At 40.6% G+C, this 21,387-nt stretch overlaps 2 protein-coding genes and 1 non-coding gene across 3 annotated transcripts in view; 2 read left to right on the top strand and 1 right to left on the bottom strand.

Annotated features, from left to right (window-relative positions):
- The first annotated feature begins 35 nt into the window (after positions 1–35).
- On the top strand, positions 36–9,938 carry DNTTIP2 (deoxynucleotidyltransferase terminal interacting protein 2). Its single transcript, XM_042819905.1, is given in 8 exon segments — positions 36–101; positions 103–357; positions 1,264–2,987; positions 4,380–4,515; positions 5,181–5,276; positions 5,644–5,808; positions 6,813–6,922; positions 8,267–9,938. Coding segments are annotated over 8 exon segments (2,646 nt in total). The 3' UTR covers positions 8,361–9,938.
- A 2,470-nt stretch (positions 9,939–12,408) lies between these two features.
- BCAR3 (BCAR3 adaptor protein, NSP family member) overlaps positions 12,409–21,387 on the top strand; it is a 92,801-nt gene continuing 83,822 nt past the window's right edge. The window contains exon 1 of the mRNA XM_042820210.1: positions 12,409–12,450. The gene's annotated coding sequence lies outside the window, so the exon portion shown is untranslated. The remainder of the gene's footprint in view (positions 12,451–21,387) is intronic.
- Positions 12,559–12,644, bottom strand: TRNAR-UCU. Its single transcript is given in 2 exon segments — positions 12,559–12,594; positions 12,608–12,644. It is a non-coding gene; the product is annotated as a tRNA-Arg (tRNA).

Raw genomic sequence — 21,387 nt, forward strand, 5'->3', positions numbered from 1 at the left:
CAGGGATGAGAATGTGGGGATTAAAATTAAAATGAATGGGATGGGAATGTGGGGAAGCTCGGGACGCCCGAAGCGCCGAGTCGTGCGTTGCGACGGGAGGCAGACAGCAGCAGCGGCCATAGCCGCTCCTTCCTCTGCCGCCTCCGTCTCCGGGCCGTCTTTCCGCTCCGGGGCCGGAACTCCATTGCGGCCCGCCGGGCGCCCGGGGCACCGCCCCGCGGAGCGCCGCCGGAAGGGCGGGCGGAAGAGGCGGGCGGCGGCGCTGTGCGCACCATGGTGGCCACCAGGCGGGCGACGCGGCGGCGGGAGGCGGGGACGGCGGCAGCCGGGGGTGACGGACCCGGCGGCGCGACGGAGGTGAGGGGGGCCGGGAGCTGGCGGGCCGCGGGCGGCTGCCCCCGGCGTGGGGTGTGGGCGCGGGGCCGCAGCGGCCATCTTCCCCCTCTCGTGTCGGCGCGGGCGCCCGCAGTGGGCGGCTCGGGAACTGCGCGGCGGGGCCGCGAGGTCTTGCTGCGCTCCGGCCGTGCAGCCGCCCGCGGAGCCTGAGGTCCTCGTGCGCCGAGCGGCCGCGTGGCGGTTCGGGTTGGAGGTGAGAGCTCGCCTTGGGTCGGCTGGTTTTGTTCTTTCTGTTGTACGGTGGTTACGTTAGCGCCGTGCTGGGGCCTTTTCACAAGGTGTGTCGCTAGTCGTGCAGGCGCGGAGCGCTCAGGCAGCAGGTTTTACGTCGATCCGGCTTTGTTCGGTTAGGAAATACTTTGCAATCTGAGAATGCTTTTTCTGCAACAGGGGAAGCGTTTCCACCATCTTGATCCGCTTTGCAGGGTCACTTCCAAGCACTAGAGAAACAGGCGTTGCAATTGCAGTGCAGGCCATCCGTCCCTATAACTGCTGGCGCAGTTTTTTATACATATATATATTTATGTATATACATAGTTGAGCAATGCGGCACATTTCAGAATGTCACCTCTGGGCCTGCTTCCCATGACAGCTTGCCAGAATTTATGGATTGAGGCAAAGTACTGATTTTATGTTTCTTGATTTTATGGTTTTCTTTGTTCTGTGATTTTGATCAAGAGATAATAAATCGTTAAGTAAGGGATGATATAGTAATGCTCCTTCCATGTAGATGGGGCTCCTTGGAGATCTGTTGCACGGTATCGGCATGATAAGGTTTGTGTAAGAAGGATTGTCAGTGATTTGTACAGTATGTCTTTTATGGGATTATCTTATCCTTTAATACCACATTTTGTTTTTCTCTTCTAGACTGTATCTGCAGAAATTGGTACTTCGGTATCTACAAGGATGTCCAGAAGGAGTAAAGCCGTCTGTAAACCTGCTGTAATTCGGGAATCGCAGCTGGAGGAGGTGGACCATGCAGGAACAAAACCAGATGTCAGTGATAGCACAGAGATGCAGATTAGTAGAAATGAGAATACAGCTGTTCATTCAGCACGATCATCTGCCGATCCACAGGCTGATGGAGATGTGTCTGAAGCAGAATCAAACTGCTCTGCTGTGTCTGGTCTTCAGACACCTCTGTTTATAAGAGTAACGAGAAGGCGACAAATTGTAGTTCCTTATCAACCAGCTTCCCCTTCGAAAAAAAGGCATAACAGGACTGCTTTTCTAAATGAGTTAAGCAGAACTGTGGATGAAGATGATGTCTCTGAAGCTGAGTCTTGCTCCTCTGCTGTTTCTGATGTCCGGATGCCTAATTCTACCAAAACTACGAGAAATAAGCAAAGCAGGAAGAAGTTGCAATCAGATCTTGTTTGTGAAGCCCAGAGTGAAAATATCTCTGATGCAGAGTCATGCTGTTTTCATCAGGAGCCGTCCATTACTGCCAAACGAACTACTAGGAGCATGCAAATGAAACTGCAAGCAGAAAATACTCAGCATGCTGAGAACGTAAACAAAATTATTTCAAAACCTGAGAATGTAATTGAGGACACAATTAAATCTGAGTCAGACCTAATTTCTGACTCTAGCCCTGCTGCAGAATTTAACATAGAAGTTGCTTCCTTTGTCACTGAGTGTAATAAAGAATCTGGTTCACCTAAGAGCGAATGTTCTCCCAAGCCTGCTAATGTAATCCCTAATGAAGGTGTGAAACAGAACTTTTTGAATGATATGGCACCTAGTAGTCCTGAAAAAATGGGAAAAAAAAGTACTGAATCACCAGTAAAAAAAGCTTTAACAGATACTCTGGTTGTTGAGGTAGATGATTCAGAGGAAGAAAATGGCCAGATGCAGGAAGAGCACAGTAAAGTACCAGGGAAGGTGACGTTGAAGATTATGGATGTTCGTTTGACGGACTGCATGAGTCCCAAAGTGTTTTTAGAATCCCCAGGGGAAATAATACCAAATGAAAATGAAGCAGTGGCAGGAAACAGAAGAGTAGATGCTGAGGCAGCTGTTGAGAGAACTTCCACCCACGCCTGTGAATTAAGAAAGGGTGAACAGTCTAGAGGAGCAAGCAGCCCAGGGAAGGATGTGTCTGTTGCACATATGACTGATAGCATAATTAGTAGCTGTAGAATGGTTGGAATCAGTGTAGACGGCAGTGAAGACCAAACAAGAGAATCTGCTGAATTTGTATCCCGCAGCAGTGAAAGATCCAGTGATGAAAATGATTCCTTTGCATTGTTACTGAGCAAAGATGGAAGCAGTGAATCTGAGAACTGTGATGCGACAGAAGAGAATCTGAGTGACACAGAGGCAGAAGAGAGGACTCCTTCCGTGAACAAATCTTTAGAAAAGAATTCACTGCATGTTGAAGGCCTTTTTGTAATTGATACTGAGCCTGGCATGGGTTCCAGCCGAAAGTATTACCTGGATCAGGTAGAGCAAGGTAGTGATGTTGAAAGTAAGCATGAAGGGAGTGAAAAAGTTGAAGAATCCTCAGATCTAGAGGAGGCTGAAGAGGAACTCATAGATGAAGATGAGAAAGATGAAGATGATGACTTGTTGAAAAACAAAATTGATGTGTAAGTGTCTTTCCAGGAGTAGCTAAAAAAACATGCATTACGTTAGGTGTATGCATCAGATATGCATATTACACACTAAACAGCACAGAGTGAAAGGGAGTAATGTCACAGATGTGGATAATGTAGTTGTTCTGATTATCACGTAGAATTGTAATTCACTTACTTTTTTCAGCTTTACATGTAGCAGAACAGAAATATCTGAAATATTTAGGCATCTTGAGGCCTTGTATGCATTCAGCTTAAAAATGAAATGTGAAACTGGTTTAAACTGGTCTGACTTAATTGCTTACTCAGGTCACAGTTTTCTTGCTAATCTTTTATTTTTGTATTATTTTTAGTTCAAATGTAAATAATAGAAATCCAGTAAATGACTTACACATTGCTTAGTTAGATCATCCTTTTTATTTCTGAAAAGTTGCTCTTATGTTTTCAATTCTTGTTTTTAAAACATGGCTTAAGGAAGATAAGATTAAGATAGATTGTGATATGTAACACTTCAAGTGAAGCCAGCATACAATTATAGAATAATATAGGTTAGATGGAACCTATTGAGCTTACCTAGTCCAGCTCCCTTCTAAAACCCGTTTGTATGCTTCAGATGTTTAAATACTCTGCTTAGGTCTGATGAGTAAGTCTTGCTATTTGAAGTTCCCTTTAGGTAGGCTAGAAATCCTACAAATAATTAGCCAGGTGTTCTGTATAAAGGCATCAAAAATGACTGGTTCATAGTTTAAAAGAAAGTTTATCTATCTACGCGTTCTAGCTATAAGTATCTGATACACCTGCTTAAATATCATTGTGTTTTTCCGTAGTACTTGATAGGTGTCAAGCATTCTTGTTATTTGAAGGCTCTTTCTGAGTCAGCCATCATATATTGTTTAATAGCTTAGTTCTTAGCACTGTTTACAATTACTTGTCATTCCAGACAGTGTTTCTCTGATGAATTCTGGTACCTTCATATTTTTCACTAAGAGCTGAAAATAATTTGGAGCTTTTTTTTCCCCCCCCTCCTCTTAGCTAGCAAGCTTTTACATGTGTAGAAGAAGGATGCTGGTTATAAGTTATTTTGGCATGGTTAAGCAAACTAAGAACTAAATTTTATAGAAGATAAAAATATCTAAGATAGAATAGATCATTGGAGTAAATGTGAAGGATCTGTGGAAGTGAACCCACAGGAGTTGCTCTTTATTCAGCCCTCGTTCTGTATGATGGCATGAGTGAACTTGTCACAGCTTAATGATGTATTTCTTCTAAATATTGAAAGTAGAAGTCTCTGCAGTGCTGAATGTAATTTGGAAGAAGATGAAAAATATATTTTTTCTGTTTATTCCTCTCACAGGGCATTACAAGATTTGATACAATATTCTAATCATTTACTGTTTCCCTTTTTAGTTTGCATCTTTCCAGCAGCATAGACCCTGGTTTGAATATCAGGAAGCTTGGAGGTTTGTATATTAGCTTTGATGGAAAAAAACAAAAACCTAGTACAAGTGTAATTAAGCAACTGAAGGAGAAAAAGAAGGACCAGGTAATGTGTTTACAATTTTGCATTACCTACAACTACAGTAATACTTGTTGTATTTGTTGGAGTTTTCATTTTAAAGAAGTGTTTTGTTTTCTGCTTTGCTGAGAACTTCTACTTTTTTTTGTGTTTACAATTCGTTTCAGTGGTTAGAGTTCAAATACATATGACACTTCAGAAACTGCAAACCAGCTTGTACATGAGTGTTGTCTTGTAAAATAAAAAGAAGTTGATTGTGCATACATTTTGCCTGATGGTACAAACTGAAGGTCTGCTAATGAAATCTGTAGTCCATAGCAAGAATGAATTTCAGCAAATACAGAGTTATATGAGTTAGTATGAGATAGTTAGTTTTATTTCACAATACTCTTTGAGATAAAGAAAGTCCGTTGTTTTCAGGGGAGTGTTTTCTTAGACTTATCGACAATAACCTTCTTTATTCTGGAGCGTTTGCTGCCTTGCTTCTTCCAGAATTAGCCAGGGTTCTGCTCTGCCTATACGTTTTGATGGTCTGTGCTTCTTTTGGTGGAGACTAAGGGAGGAGTTTGAACTGAAGTATTTGATTACAGTGATTATGTAGATTCTGCATCGTTCGTTTGGTAGGCTCTGTAAATGCAGGTGCATGGTAAAACTGATATCTCTGACTGATGTTTAAAAAATAACTCTTGCAGCTCTTGCAGAAGAGTATAATAACTCCAGATTTTGAAAGAAAGGAATGTGTCCCTCCCCTCAGAGAGTCGCTTCAGCAGCTAAAGAAACAACGCAGAGTAAGTAAAGAGCTATAATGCCTCAGGTGACAAGAGAAGGTGTTCAGTAGAAAGCCCCACACTGGCATTGTGCGTACAGGGCTTGCAGGAAATGGAGTGGTGAACTACCACTTGATTCGTGCTGTTTATGGCCATCCTTTCAGCCTTTTAGTAGTCAGGGCAGTGAAGGGCAATATAGTATGTGCTCATATTATACAAATATGTGGTTAATACAGTGCTGATGACCTTGTTAAAAGAGTCATAAAATATTTTTGAAGGTACACAGTTAAGTTTTAAGTGCTTTATCAATCCTTTGGAGGTAGAAGTGGGGGAGATCCCAACTGTATTCTGTCCTGGTAACTGAATGCAACTTTGTTTTTCATGGTAGGCAGAGCGAGAGAAGACAACGGGTGACGGCTGGTTTGGTATGAAAGCCCCAGAAATCACAAGTGAACTGAAAAATGATCTTAAGGTGTTGAAGATGAGAGCTGCTTTGGACCCCAAACATTTTTATAAGAAGAATGATAGAGATGGTCTGCCCAAATACTTCCAGGTGAGGAAAAAGCAAAAGAAGGCATTGTCCTACTTTCTGCCATTTTGAACTGTTACTCTCAACCTACTTTCTAGATAGTCTCTGTGTTTGTTGATTTAATTTCCTTTGCTAAATTATTAAGTATTTTGAGTACTTCACTGCAGTTTACAACTGCTTAACTCTACTGCTTAGGTGTATATGCTGTTTTTTATTTTGGCTGGTCTCACAGGCCTGAACAAACGTGTGGCTTAATTCCTGTTTTGAGCCTTCAATGACTGGAGGTTCACTGTTTTCTGAAGTATTAGCTTTTTTAACAAGTGCATAGATAATTAGCATTTATTTTCTTCTTAGCTAATGTAGTTTGAATGGAGACAACTAGCTTTGTGATCAGCTAGAATTTCTGCTACTGTAGCGTTCATCTTTGAAACACTGTGCATAAAAAAAATGTGCAAGAAGAAAGAAAATAAAATTACTACAGAAACTGTAGAAGTAGATTTGGATGTATGTACTTATGTCTGTTTGAATAGTTAGTATGCTTGACATAATTGATTGCACCTCTCTTTCTTGCTAAAGGATGAATTTATTGCATGTATAAGTTTATGGACATTAAAATTACATCAAAGCTTGCTAACATGCAAGTTGGGAGAAATGGGAGGCTCTATAGCCAGAAGTCCTTATTAGACCTGGGTTATTGAGAGTCTAGCAGTGTCACTACTAGAAAACCATCACTCGTGGGGTTTCCTTCTTGGGACAATGTTTGAAAGTTAAGAACTGAATTTTTTTAGTGAATATAAGAATCGATGCAGCAGTCTAGTGTTGAAAACTGTGCAGTTCTAAAGCTCAGACTCTCCTGTGTGCAGTAAATGTGAGACAAAGAGTGATTTTGCATGCAAAACATTGCTTTTGTTTTCTGATATTTTGTGCTTTTTTTTTTTTAATAAGTGTCTTTAGAACTGTAACTAAAGATTGAAAAAAATCCACACGTTGCTTTTGCAGTACGAACGCTTATAATTTTTATTTCCTAGGTTGGAACTGTGCTTGATTCTCCCATAGACTTTTACCACAGTCGGATTCCTAAGAAACAGAGGAAGAAAACAATTGTTGAAGAGCTGCTTGCAGATTCTGAGTTTAGAAGGTATTTAAGATTAGTTTTGTAATTATAATGCCATATATAAGGGAGGTGTATTTTTAACTCTTCTATCATTTCTAATCAGCTAATTGTTTCTCAAGTTCAGTGAAAAATTTTGTCCGTTTTAGCACTGCGATTGAGACGTTGTAAGGGACAGGAGATAATTAGGCCGTGACAGCATATTTTTTTATCATCATCAAAGGGTTTGATCCAACTCAGATGTCATCACTATTGACAGTCACTCTTAGAATAGAGTCAGTATTGGAAAGAAAACACTCAGATTTGTTTTGGTTTACTTATTAACTGAGTGACCATGCAGGCATGTGCCAGAAACCTGAACCAGTGCTTTATGCATATGCATCAACATTTTTGTTGTTTGTTTGTTTAAAGACTAATTAATTTTTCTTGGTGTAAATTGTAGAAAAGTTCTGGCTATAATTCTGTATGAGTTGTTGGTGGGGTTTCATTTCATGAGCGTGTTCACAGGAATTAAAATTGCACAATATGATTGGATGAATTCATGTCTGCCCAACCTCCAGATTTTTTTAAGCAGTCCCTTGGTTGGTCCATTTGCATATTGGTTATTGCATGATGCTAACGCGCATTTCTCATTTTCATCATAATGACATGTTTTCTTGGAAATAATACATGATTTGGACTAATAAGGTTGCCATTAACGGGCTTGTAGTTTCATTTTTAATGCAAGTTAGAATAGCTACTTCTGAACTCTAGTTTTGTGGCTTGACCTGATTCATAATGTATTTATTAGGAGCAGTGTTAAAAAAAAGAATGCATCTGAAATTTGATCAATTAATTTCTGTTATGACTAGTTAAGGCTTTAACTAGCTATTTTAGTGTTACTACAAATATTTTTGAGTTTACTTTTGCAATCAAGTGTTAGCACTGCTAAGTGTGCAATGATCCGTTATGATGGGTACATAAAAACCCCTTATCTTAGAGGAGCTAGCTGCTCATATACAATACATGCATCCTGTTCTATGTTAGTCTCACCTCAGTCTCTAGTCTTGAATAGAGTAATGTTGATAATAAGTTCACTGAGAGAAATGGGTTTGTTCTCCATTGTGTTGTCAAAATTGATGAATCTTCCCACTGTGAACTGTAGCAGCTTTTTAGCATACTGTCCAAAATGTGATTTATATATGCCATGAAAAACCCAGTGATTATACCAGAGTTACTGAGTTTTCAATCAAATTATTTCCAAAACAAATTCACCTGCATTTATCTATAATCCAAGTGTCAGTATCCTTTGATCTATGCATAAGTGTCCGTATTATGTTTTCCTGAACTTTGATTTCCCATGCTTAAAAGTAAATTGTCTATTTTGTTCAGATATAATAAAAGGAAGTATCAGGAGATCATGAGTGAAAAAGCAGCTTATGCAGCAGGGAAGAAGAATCGGAAGAAGAAGAAATTTCACAATTAAGACTTGAAGAAAAATAACAAGCTGGAACCACTTATTTGTCATAAATCTTTTCTCAGATTGCTTTGATTCGTGGTGTGTTTTTTTATTTTTATTTATTTTTTTATTTTAAGACTAAGGGTGATGTAAATTGAGAGTTAAGGAATTTATTGCAGTAAGAATTTGGTAGAAGCTTTATCAAATTAATCAGGTATCTAAAATTGTGTTTATATGAAAGACTGATGAAAAGTACTGTTTATTTTAAAAGTAATGACTTGAAAGCATGTTGTTTAATCTGAGCACAACATCCAACTCAATGGGTTACAGCCTGATCAGTTTTCAGTCTTAACGTGAATGAATTAGCAAATATAGATCTAAGATAGGTGTATAATTTGCATTTGGCACCTGTTTGTATTGCAGAAAATTTTACTGCATCTTGTCAGAATGCTGCTGGCCAAATATGTAACAGGGTGTTGAGCATTACCTTGGTTGTAGAGAGCTTATTTCACTGTAGAGAGTTTATTTCAATAGTGAACATGGCAGAGTTGAGAATGTCCCAGAATTCGGCATAAATGCATATACTTATGTGCATACACATATATGAATAGTATATATAAATTTAAAATATATAACATTTATTAATAAATAAATAAATATATGCAATAAATAATGTGTATTCGTACACAAAAATTTAATATCCAGTCTTAGATCACTTAAGCCTTACCATATGATTGTTTAATGATTTTAGTGACAATAATTTGGTAGTTGGGTCCATTACTAGGATACAGTATCCAGACTGTGATCTGATAGCTGTTGGAATAGTTCTTCAGGAAAATGGACATGGTGCGTTTGGTAGAACTAAAGACAGTATCAGTTCCGTTTCTTTTCTGTGTCAGTTCATAACTTCTTGTGACCGTTAAGTGTTGGGCTGTTTGTTTGCTTTTAATGACCTTGTTCCTGTATTGCTGTTTCAGTTAGTACAATCAGTTACTGTCCTTAGATAGCAGAAACTAGAAGAGGGAGAACTATCGCTGCATTATCTTGGATGAACTGAGTGAGGCAAACTTAGACAAGGTTATCAAGAGTCCAGCGATGTTCATGTTTTATTATAAGAAGAATGAATTTCAGCGGTTGCAGATTTTACGCAAGAAGGATGTTCTTGACCAGTGTTTAACAATATAATTTTTCACTCTGCTGGGTAAATAGTTGGGGGGCAGGGTGTTTGTTCAACAATCAGCAGTTCATGCTGGAGAGAGATGAAATTGGCATGTACTGATCACCAGCTGAAGTTTGACAGAAAATTTCCCGTGATTGTGTAGATTTTCTTGTATTTCTCTGAAGTTAATCGTAAATCGTTAATCGTGCTGCCAAACACAGATGGAAATCTGGATTTTTATAAGTCCTCAGTTGCCTGGAGATAAGTGGTGCACAAAGTGGTGAATTTGTTTGAAGTGTTGAACACCATAAAAAGTAGAACCACCTGGCCCCAGGTCTCAGCTAACGCATAGATATTCCAATACAATCATACGTGCTACAGTCTTGAACCTGTAAATGATAATGCCAATAAAAACAACTATGGTGTCTTGTTCTCTGGATGGGAAATGCAAGAAGAAAAAAAGGAATGCTGAACACTGAGGAAAGAAAACAAGCCACCACAGTAGTTGTCATTTTGTTGCATCCCAAACTTCAGGAAAGCAATGTGCTGCTCTGAAAGACCTTCAAAAAGAAAAGTGAGCTTTGGTTGTACACTGCAAGCAACAGCTTCATGTCTGTTGCTCAATCTGCTCAATAGCTTACTGCAGATCTTAAAACAGTTTATGTTTAACATTGCTAGTGAAGGATTTTTATGTTCTGTATCCTTCCCTTTCCTTCAGATGTTCTAACATCTGTTGTGCCACGTGCTGTGCCCAGCATGTGCCTGTGTTCTCTATGAGCAAGAGGTGAGTTGAGCTGGCCAGCATGTGCGGTGGTTGCCTGCTTGCTGTCCTTGCCCCAGCTTGCGCTTCATCCTGTCAGGGAGAGTGTTGGTGGTGTGTTGCCTCCCAGCTACTGATTTTCCTAGAAGTATAGAACATAATGCTTCAGACTATTGAATTTGTTTACAAATGATAAATTTTAAGTTGCTGGGGAAAAAAAAAAAAGATTGCATAAACTTATCAGATGTCTCTGACAGTACTAAAAAAAAAATATTGTGAAACATTGGTGTAGTTTGAGAAACAATTCGCTTACAAATTACAAATATTTTCTTGTAACTGCTGTCAAATATTTGTATTTTATTGATATAAAATATTACAATTCTTTCCGGGATTAAAGAGCAATTGGAATGTTTATAAGTCTATGTATGCAACTACAGCTGTTTTGGATGTCACTGGGATGTTCTGTGTGGGTAGAATTCCTTTCTCCTTCACGCTCCCCTGGCTGAGCCTGTGTTTCCCATGCCTTTGGACAGAGAGCAGCTGAAGTTGCTGCTGCAGCTAGCTCAGTTTGTCTCCTGGGTGCTGCAGCTGGGGCTGTCTGGCATCCAAAGGGCTTAGGCTGCAATGACAGAGCTGTTGTTATTGGTGCGGTACTGCTAGCAGACATGCTTAGTCTGCATGCAGAAGTAAAACTTACCATTTTTCTTTGCTGTGTGCTTATTGCTCACATGTCTTCCATTCTTTGGGATAACCCCCCTGTATCAACTTAGTCTCCTTAGGACTGAAGCTTTCTAATGGTCTGTCTCATTTATATTGCTTGCTGCAATTCTTGGTCATATTCCAACTGATTCTCTTACTGCATTCAGGCAGTGAGTACATTGCCTTAGCATTCCTCAGAGCACGCTTTGCACAGTCGTCTTGCAGAACGTGTCCCTGTGCTGCTTGCTCTGCCCTGTGTGCTAATATGCAGGAGCTCCTTGCTTCTTCAGCATGCAATTCTTTCTGTTAGGCTTTTGTCATGTAGTGGTCACTTAAATATCACTTCCAGTATGCAAAGGTCTGTATGTAAAAGCCTCTGCCTTCCATCTTTTTGCTGGGAACTAGGCAAGTTGGATAAGACTGTCCTTAAATAAAAGTGGACAGGAATAGCATTCAGGTAACTGGATTGCTGGCGATGACTGAACAGGGAGGAGGGCTTTGCTGTCTCACTGGTGTTGCTGCTTGGTATGGGATTCATGTTGGAGATCGGTGATAGCTGTTTGTTGTAGGTTCTGGCAAAATCGAATGTTTCTGCAAAAGGGCTTTTTGTAGCTAGGGAGCATTCCAGAACGGGTCTCTACACTGTAAATCACCAATGGCTAACATTATTGATGGCATGCTTTTCAGTTGGAAAAAGAGGCCAAAGGCACATATGCAGGATAGAAATGCATTTTTAATATTTTTCAATTAAGTATACAACTTATGAATCAAATCACGAATGTTTTTATCAGCCACGAATCCATCACGGGTGTATTTCAGTCCAATACAGTCATGGTTTGTTTGCTGCTGCTGTTCGCATTTTCCTGCCCACGCTTTCCATTCATTTTTCTGCTGTTACTAAAATGGCTCTTTATTTAGAGGGTAGGTGTAGGTTTTATTAATTCAAGCGTTCAGTGCTTCAGTGCTGTGGGTGAGCAGTGCTCGGATTGCTGTGCAAAACTGTTTTCTGAAAGCTGTTCTGGAAACGTAGTAGCTTACGGCGGTTTGCCGACGCACTTACGTTTGCCAAAGATGGTGCTATTGTAGAGGTTTGCTTGGTGGCTCGCTTTTTACTTTTTTTTTTTTTTTTTTTTATACCCACTCTTTTCACGAGCAATCCTAGGGGGGCTGCGCGCTGCCGCTCCTCAGCATCTGCACGGCCGGCTGCCGCTTGTGCCCGCGCGCCTCGCGGCTCCGTTGTCGCGCGCCGCCGACCGTTGGTGCCCGCGCGCCGGCGAACGGATGAGGGAGGAGGTGATCGGCGGTCGCCGCGGCGTCGGTGTGCGGCAACGCTCCGCTTGCTGCCGGTGAAGCACTTCGGTGCGCCATTCCTTCTCGGCGGAGGCTCGAGTCCAGACGGCCGCTCGGCCACCGCCGCCGTCTCCGCCCGCTCCCAGCCTTCCCCGCTCCGTCGGGCGCGCCGGGAGGCGGCCCCGGAAAGGTCCTCTGGAAAGCGGCAGGTAGGCACCCCCGGTTACTGCGGCGGTGGGGGAAGGGAGGGAGGAACGAGGTGAAAAGTGTAGACGGGAAAGTGAAGGAAAGAAAAAGCGAAATGAAAAGAGAAGCTACGACTCCGCCGGGACTCGAACCCGGAACCTTTGAATCCCTTCAACCCTCTAGAAGTCCAATGCGCTATCCATTGCGCCACGGAGCCACCTGTTGGATTCTTCGCGCACCGCCTATGGAGCCTGCGCGCGGCGGCACGGGTGGCAGCGCGGGAAGAGCCGCTGGCCTGGGTGCGCCCCGCCTCGGGCGCGTTGTGTTCCGCGCGGTAACGATGGTACTTGTGCAGGGAGCCTCAGCCTGGCTGCTCCTGCCCGGGCTGCCAGCCCCAGTTGGCACCGAGTTCTGGTCGCAGCTGGAGGCAGAACTGCTCTATTGTACCTCAGCCGGTGTTGTGCTTTTGTTAGACACCGCTTTTGTTAGAATCTCGCATTTTGTGTAACAGTAATTTAAAAAGTTTCAGTACCTATAATACGAGGAACCAGGAAGCAAATAGTGTAGAATAAGCTCATTATGATACGTGCTTCTGCTATAGCATCAAGGGCTGAGGTACCCTATGAAACGCACAACCGTGGGGACCCAGGCAGTGAAGGCACTGTGTGATGTGCCCCATATGCTGCCCTAGAGTCAGCCGGTGTTCCTGTGGGCAGCTGTGAGCCAGTGCTTGTTATGGACTGGCTGGTTTTCACACTGCTTCTGCTCGGGATGAGGGGATAACAGAAAGGTCTTGGTTTTAAGCATGATGTTGGAGTTGCAGCCCTCAGGGTAACAAAGTCTGATAATCGTAGAATCTTTAGAGTTGGAAGGGACCTCTAAAGGTCATCTGGACCAAAGAAGCCAACAGGCCACCTACGAATCAAAGCTGTACAAGAGTCAGAGGAGGTCTGACTGGATTTACCGGCTCTAGGTCTGTGCAGTCTTGCCATAACTGTTCCATTCTGGACTGAACTTGTGCTTACTCCTGGTAAAGAAATGTTCTGCATTTGCAGATGAAAGAATGCACCAGTTCATTTCTTTACTAAGTTTCTTTTGCGTCCTCAGACTGTAACGGCTCAGGCCCTGTGCTTCAAAAAGGAAACAGAACTTTTGCTTTTAAGAATTGAGATGATCCTTGAAATAATAAACTTAAATTCATGTCTGTTCTACTCAAACCACTTGTATGTAACTATGAACTGCCATGAATGTTCTCTAGTTTGGAAACTCCTGGCATTTATTGTGGGGCAAACTGAGTGTCCACACACCACCAACTTGCTTTGATACGATGGTAACTTTGTACAATATATCATTAAATGACTGCAGATAGTGTAGAACAGGAGGTTGGATGTAGCCTCCCCCCGTACAGTGAGGAAGCTACATCCAACCTCCTGTTAACGTAGTCGCAAAGTCAACGTTTTGTTTTGGACAGCAGATGGAGCTGCTGAATGAGAAACCTGAATGAGCTGAGGAAATGGGTTACGTTGAGCAAACGCGACAATTAATCTTTGCTGACTTGGATGGGTCCTTTAGACTTTAGGTCTCCTGTGGCCAGCTGAAGCTCAGTTCTCTTGTAAGCTGTCTTTCATCTTAGCTTCTCTTCAAATTTATGCTCTGTTTCAGGCAGTAGGTGTTTATAGGAGTCTGGCAGTACTGCTTTTAGTTACTGGCAGTTTTCACTGAACTAAGCTGGGTGCTGTTTTGCTAGTTTTAGATATGAGAAGAAAACTGCACTAGTAATACTTTGACACAAGAAAGCAAGCGGATCAAAGGCAGGCCAAAAATAGCAGCGCCCCATGGTGCTTTTATGTTGATAATAAAAAAATCCAAATGTTATGAAATTCTTCAAGAGACTTTCTAAAACTTTGGTTTCAGCACTGTTCTCCAGTGGGTATTTGCTTCATAGAATTCATGCTTGATTTATAGATCATTTCTGCTTTGATTTTTTTTTTTTTTTCCCCTGTTCACGTAGCTTAACACTGTGACAAAGAGCTACGAGTGTGTTGCCGTATAGTCCTGCAGCATTTCACTTATCTTGTATTGGTGCTGTATTTCAGGAGCATTGCTTTGTGTGCGTTTCTGTTGCAAAAGGATAGAGAGCTGCCCAGGTTATTCTAGAAAGGCAGAGTTCTTTGCATTAACGTTTCAGTGTTTATAATAAGCAAAAGTTTGTCACTTCTCCAACTTTCTCATGCAGCTCTTCTCAGTGTTCTTTTGTGCACTTTCCTCGAGTTGCATACTGAGCAAAGTACTGGTGAGGCATTAGCAATGAATGTTCCTAACTACACCAACTCCTGTTGATCTTTGGCCTCTGTATTGGGATTTCTGTTTGCGTGGCAGCTCTCCATTTCTAGTTCAGCTTTTTGTTGTATTTGTTGGCTTTTTTGTTGTTGTTGTTTGGTTCTTTGTTGTTGTTGCTGCTGTTTTGTTTATTTGCTTTGAATAATGAAATCCTAGATTTCATTTACCTTATTGTTCAGTGTGCATTTGTTCTTCTTTGCTTGAGTTTATTTCTTCGGTATCATGAGATTTCATCTAGCTTCTCTTTTGCTATTCATTATTTTCAGACTGAACAAAGAGATGAGGAACAGGTATTTTTGTCGCAATTGAATCCTCAGATTGGACCCAAAGGGCCAAAACAGTCCCAAAGAGTACAAGCCTAAGTTAATAATCACCAAAGAAAAGGCTGGGTGTGCAAAGTTTTGTTCTTGCCTTTTGTTTTGCAACCTAAATGTAACTATCTGGGTTTTATTTTTAAATTCTTATTTGTAAATTAACATCAAGCTAATGAATACCTACAGAATTCAGTTGTTCCTCTAAAGCTTCTCATAGACATCACTGTAGTTCAGCTTCTCTTGTGCACAGCTGGTCATCTGTGAGGTAACTTCAACATTTTGAGATGAAACTTTGTCTGGAAAAGCCTTTCTGTATATCCCTTATTTTATTGGTCAGTTTCCATTTATCAAACCTGAGTGGCAAAAGATGTATGATGGAATCTATCCAGAGGGCTCAGCTGCTTTTCAGCAAGCTTCCCTTCTCTTTTATGTGATTTCATTGCATGCTATTGGATGATGAGCTTTTCCTGTTCCCTGTTTATTCTGTTGCTTCCTCAACTCAGTTGCTTGTTGTTGACTTTGAAAGAACAATGCAGTTGGATTGTCCTAAATAGACCTGACACACTGACACCAACTGTGCTGTCTCTGACATAGTTTACTTACAAAACAAACAGAAAATGCCCGGCAAATGTACAGATTCAGTCTCAAGACTTCAGGAATATTCAAGAAGTAGAACATGTTTCTCTAGCTTCTGTGCTTATTATAGTATTACAAAATATTTAATACATAAATTTTGTTCATAAAGGATTAAAAACTAGAGTTTGAAAATAGAGCTAAAAGATACTGATTCTGAAACAACCAGAACCAATCCTTGCCTTCTGCCACACTGTTTAAATGCGCTATTTATTCTCCTTCCTCACTCACATGCTCTTTGAACGATGTGCACGTGTGCAACAAGCACAGGGTTTAAGCAGTGCTGCAGTGCAGGTACTGAGAATGTTTTTTAAACAAACATGCTGGGTTAACTTCTGCTTTCATCTGAGCCACTTTGAATATGACCATACTGAATCAGCTTCGTGAAGTTATTTCAGGGCTATGCTGATAGTAGAATTTGGCCTGTAGTCCTTCTTTTCTTGTTGTTGCCAACAGAGTGGCACAGTGTTTACTTTAGGTGATTTTTGCTAATCTTCTCTTTGGAGAAGTCTGTTATTAATAAACCCAAGCTTTAAGTCCTGTTGTTACCATTCTTTCTGGGAAAAAATGCTTTCAATCTTTAGTGGTTTGGACCCCACATGAATAGAGATAGGAAGATAAAATGCAGCAGACTCTTGTTTCTTTGATAGAGAATACTTTAAAATTAATGGGATTTGTTTTGTTTCCTACGTTTCTCACTCGAGGGATGTGTGGGCTATTTATCCTGACAGCTAAAAGCTAGAGTTGGGTTGCTGTGTCCTGCCAGCTGGGTGCCAAGTGTGCCCCTAACAATGGCTGTGTGTGCTCAGCACTACTGCTGGAAAAAACTTGCCAGGCATGTTCCAAAACGATGAAAAGCTTTTAGTCTTAATTAAATTTTGCTTTTCACTCAGTTGTGAATGTAAGTGACTGACTCAGCATAATATGAGAATACTGAATCTGGTCTAATTGCAGAAACAATAGCATATAAAAATCATATCCGTTTGTCAGTTCTTTAATTAAAAATATTACCCAGAACTGTGTTCAGATACTCTTCTCTCTCTCTCTCAACAAGTTTTTACTTGATCTGTTTCAAATGTACGTTGATTTGACTGTACAGGAAACTTTCAGAAAGTTATCTTGCTGTTGCTTTTTGGAGCCAGTAAATGTATTGTGAAGGTTTATTTGTAAATAGGTTTTTCTCTTTGAAATTTCCCTTAATTGAACTGTATCACCACTTGTGAATGTGATTTTGGTAGCTAAATTCACAGTGTGTAATATGAGGTAATGGAGTGGCATAGGACCTGGAGCCAGGAATGCTACCCGAGTGCTTGTCCTGAGCACGGCTCAGCAAGCTGTTTGCATTCACTTGCACTTAGAGAGAGGAGTGTGTCCAGCTCAGCGTTCTGCAGGAGCAGGAGCTGTAGCTCATGGTTTGCCTGAGGAATTGGCCAATTCCCCAGTCAACGCCTGCAGCCTTCTAAATCTACATTCATCTTCTTCTCACTCTTTCACCCCACCTGGCAGGCAGTGATGGAGTGTGCTGCACTTAGGGCTGAGCACCTGGCTCCGTGCAGGCAGAGAGAAGATGCTTGGCGGCTCCTGGCACATCCCCAAAGAAAACAACAGGAAGATGACAAAGCTGGAGTATTACAAAGGAGTTACGTGTGGATGCTGCGGCTCCTTCAGATGAAAAGGCATTGCTAGAGGGACATCATTAGGCCTTAGGTCTGCAGCATTGCTGCATGTGATCTGCCAAATGGCAAACAAAGCTTGCCCCATTTTGTAGCATTTACAGAAACTTTTCTCTTCTTGTGAAAATGAACATTCTCTTTTATGCAGGTGGAAATTGGAAATTATTTCTTAGCAAGCAGCCAGCGAAGTCTTCTGGTTTATTTATTTATTTTAATAGCTTATGTCCAAGTTTCAGTTCAAGAAAAAAGCAGGAATAGACTGAATCCTGTGTCACTTGGGCAAAAAACATCCCTGAAGGTTGTGTATAAATTGGATGTGAAGGTGATAAATGGTGTGAAGCAGAAGCGTGGGCAGCGTACTGATGGTATGATAGTGGGATGAGAAGGTACTTTTTGGTACTTTGGAAGAAGAGTAAGTAGGAGTGAAGGAGTTTCTGGCTGACAGGTGAGTGACACACACCGTATTGGTTACTGTGGTTAATATTAACCATATTGGTTAATATTTCCTCTGGAATATAACTCCACTTTTCTCCAGGATCATCTACCACACAGTCATATTCTGTTGTACTTTCTAATTGTGTTACAGCTAGCTATGTTCTGTGTAGATTGAGGAAAAAAATCATGTATGGCAAAGTGTGTTTTTTTTCTTATGAAGTTTTTGAAAATGGCTTTTTTTTTTTTTTTTTTTTAATTCTGCTCTTTGGTCTATCAGGGATTATTTTTCTCTGCTTTAACAGCCGTAGAGAAAGAATGTTAAACTAGCAAGTGATATTTATAGCTAAACCTTGCTTAATGGTTGTTCCATGTCTTTTCTTCCTTCCAATTTTTGTCTCATAAAATCAGTCACTGAAGTTAATACAACTTATTGCCCTGCAGAATGTAAATGTTCCTCATTTACAATATGAGGAAACAAAATGCTGCTCATCAAAGGCTCTTCTGTGCAGATAGCGCTGACACAAAGACTTCTTTGTGATGATCGTGCAGACTTAGCTCTGCCACTCTAAATCACTACTGAATTTTCCTCAATTCTAGTGTTGCAATAAAATAATGTCCATTTGTTCTTTTGTGGAGCTTTAATTTTATTTCCAAAAATACTGTCAGACAGCAAGCATTGACTTAACAACTTATAAAAAAAAAAAGCCTGCATTAAGAGTTGATTGGAATTTGCCCATCTAGTCTCTCAGAGAGCTCCTTTTCTTTTTGTGGAAGTGGTATCTACTTACATATACATTCATCTTTATTTGTTTGAATTAGTAATGTGTACCAGTCATCACTGCAGCAAATCAAAACAAGAAGCTTCCAGTTTCTTTGGTATTTGGAAATCATAGCAATCTGTTCTATTTTGCCTTCTTTTTTCCTCCGTGGAAATAAAATAAATGTTATTTTTATTGCAATATGTGTTTATGAGTAATATTGTACATATTCCAATTTGCAACCACTAAGATATGAAATCCAGAGGAATAAACTGGAAAAGCCTGAAAGTTCAAAGTGCCGTCGCTGCTCATCTGAAGTCGCAGAGAGATGTGGGTAGAGTTTTACACTGAGACAGTTGCTCAGAGGTGGTTCAATCAGTTTTTCATGTATGTGGAATTTTTTTAATGATGAATGTGAACGCTTGTACAATCAGTGAATGTACAGATGCTGTAGTTATGAGGTATACCAGAGAGCTCGGCTACATTGTTATTGCACCAAAGCAGAAAAGACAGGACGCTTACCCCTGCCCTGGGCTCACTTATGAAACTCCAGCGGAGTGGATCTCCAGAAGAGATCCTTCCCCACTGGTAGCCGGCTCTGAAATGGGTCTAGGAGAGCTGCAGCCAGGCTCCACCCCTTCTGGCAGCACAGGTTAATCGCCTTCACCTGTACTCCTGTGGCTGACTCAGGGCTCACCTCAGGTGATCAATCAGAGGTTCAGGCTGTGATTCAGTAGTTCCCAAACAATGCTATAAATGCTTTAAGTGTTTTGATGACAAAGCTAGTTTGGAAGGGTCACTTTTTGTATTTAGTATTGATTGCAACATAACTGGTGTTATATGGAGAAATTGAGACTTCTGACTGATTTTGCTACTCACAAGCTGAGTAATGGAGACTGTCTTCCTTCTTGTGCTGTGTGATGTTCAAGTGATGTACATATGGATAAATATATAATATTGTATAGGGTATACATTATATTGTAAATACATAATAAATATTATATATATTATAGATTATATTTCATGGCTTTAAACTGAGATAGGGGAGAATTAGGTTAGACATTAGGAGGAAGTTTTTCACACAGAGGATGGTGACACACTGGAACAGGTTGCCCATGGAGGTTGTGGATGCCCCACAGGCTGGATGTGGCTCTGGGCAGCCTGGACTGGTGGTTGACGACCCTGCACATAGCAGGGGGTTGAAACTGCATGATGGTTGTGGTCCTTTTCAACCCAGGCCATTGTATGATTCTGTGATAATATATATTATAAATATACAAAAATATAAATATTTCATCTTTATTTTATAAGACCCCTGAATTTTGATATTTTTGGTCAATTCATCAATCTAAATTATTTGAAAGATAATCTTATATTAATATGTCTTTATAGCTGGCTTTGAAAAAGTAAGAGAGAAGCTTGAAGAAAATACAGGAACATGTTAGTGTACGTTGTGTTTTTTTTCCCCCTTTGACAGCAGTATCGCTTAAATGTCATTTTGCATGACTGTACTTGTTTCTGCTCTTGGGAAAATGTTGCCAATATGGCACAAGCATCAACTTCCAGGTGAGGGATGATGTAGGCAGCCATAGTAAACAGTTTTTCATCTTAATGTTACAGCAGTATTGGTCATATTTTCTTCACAAATATATAACTTAATGTCAACAAAACAAAATGTAAACAATTACTTTTTAGCAAAGAGACAAGTGCTAAGAAGTAACTTTGACCAGCCTGTCAAAAACACAGAGAGTTTCTTAGATAACAAATGGATTGGCTTCTAGTGTTTCTGTATTTCTTTGATTTGCAGCAACAATTCGATGCTTTGGAATAATAGAATCATACTCTTTATTAACATTATGAGCATCTCAGCAGCCAGTGGTGTTACTCAGTGGATTTTTTTTCCTCTGAATTTTAATTCCCTGCACCAGTCAGTGCCAGAGGGTGCCAAAGGGCAACACAATCTTCAGAAATTCCTGGTAGTGTTATGTACGTAATGGACCTTTTCTAAACATGACTGTGTTGATCCTCTCAGCCTTTTCTTGTTTGTGTGTTCACCACTGTTATAGTGTAGTACCAGAACGCTCCTGACTCTGGATTTTTGTGTAATGATAGCAAAGCATTCTTCTCACCAGCAGCTGGCACCATCCAAGACAAATTTTCAAGTATGCAGATAAACTTTCCTACAGCCACAATTCATGTCATGTCCTTGCCTTGCTTGTTCTGTCCTTAGTTAGGGCAGATATGGGGTCAGAGGCTGGGATTTCTGTTTCTACATGCCATGCTTACCAGCAAAAGAAGTTATTATTACTAACTTTGAAATGCATTCATTGTTCTTAGTAAGACTTCATAGTGCAATTAGCTTTATAATTTACTTGTTTTTGTGATGACTTTGTTGGATCCACCCATGTTCCTCTGTTCACATTTCTTCAAAGTCTTGCAGCCAGTGTGCTTTGAGCAAGGGGAACTAAAGTACAAGTACTATTGACAGAGGCACTTGCATTTTGGGGGCCTGGAAATTTGACTTCAGGAAATGGATGTTGTGCCTTTGTTCCTTGAATGGCAAAAGATTTAAGATGCTTTGAATTACATACACATTGTTTCTTACTATTTTTTAATTTCAGAGATAAAAAAAATACCATACATTATTGTCTTTACTGCTGAAGAACAGCTGTGTGTTTCTAAAGTTGGTTTTAGTTCTTGAATCAGCCATAGAAAAATGCAATTTTTGGCTGAAGAAAAAGACACAGTATTTGTCCGACTCGAGTGATGTAAAATTGTTCAGCAGCTTACAATCACTGTATTGCCAG

The sequence above is a fragment of the Centrocercus urophasianus genome, unplaced genomic scaffold (genome assembly GCF_019232065.1).
Source record: "Centrocercus urophasianus isolate 14NV4802_14NV808 unplaced genomic scaffold, USGS_Curo_1.0 seq_18, whole genome shotgun sequence".
Classification (NCBI taxonomy): domain Eukaryota; kingdom Metazoa; phylum Chordata; class Aves; order Galliformes; family Phasianidae; genus Centrocercus; species Centrocercus urophasianus.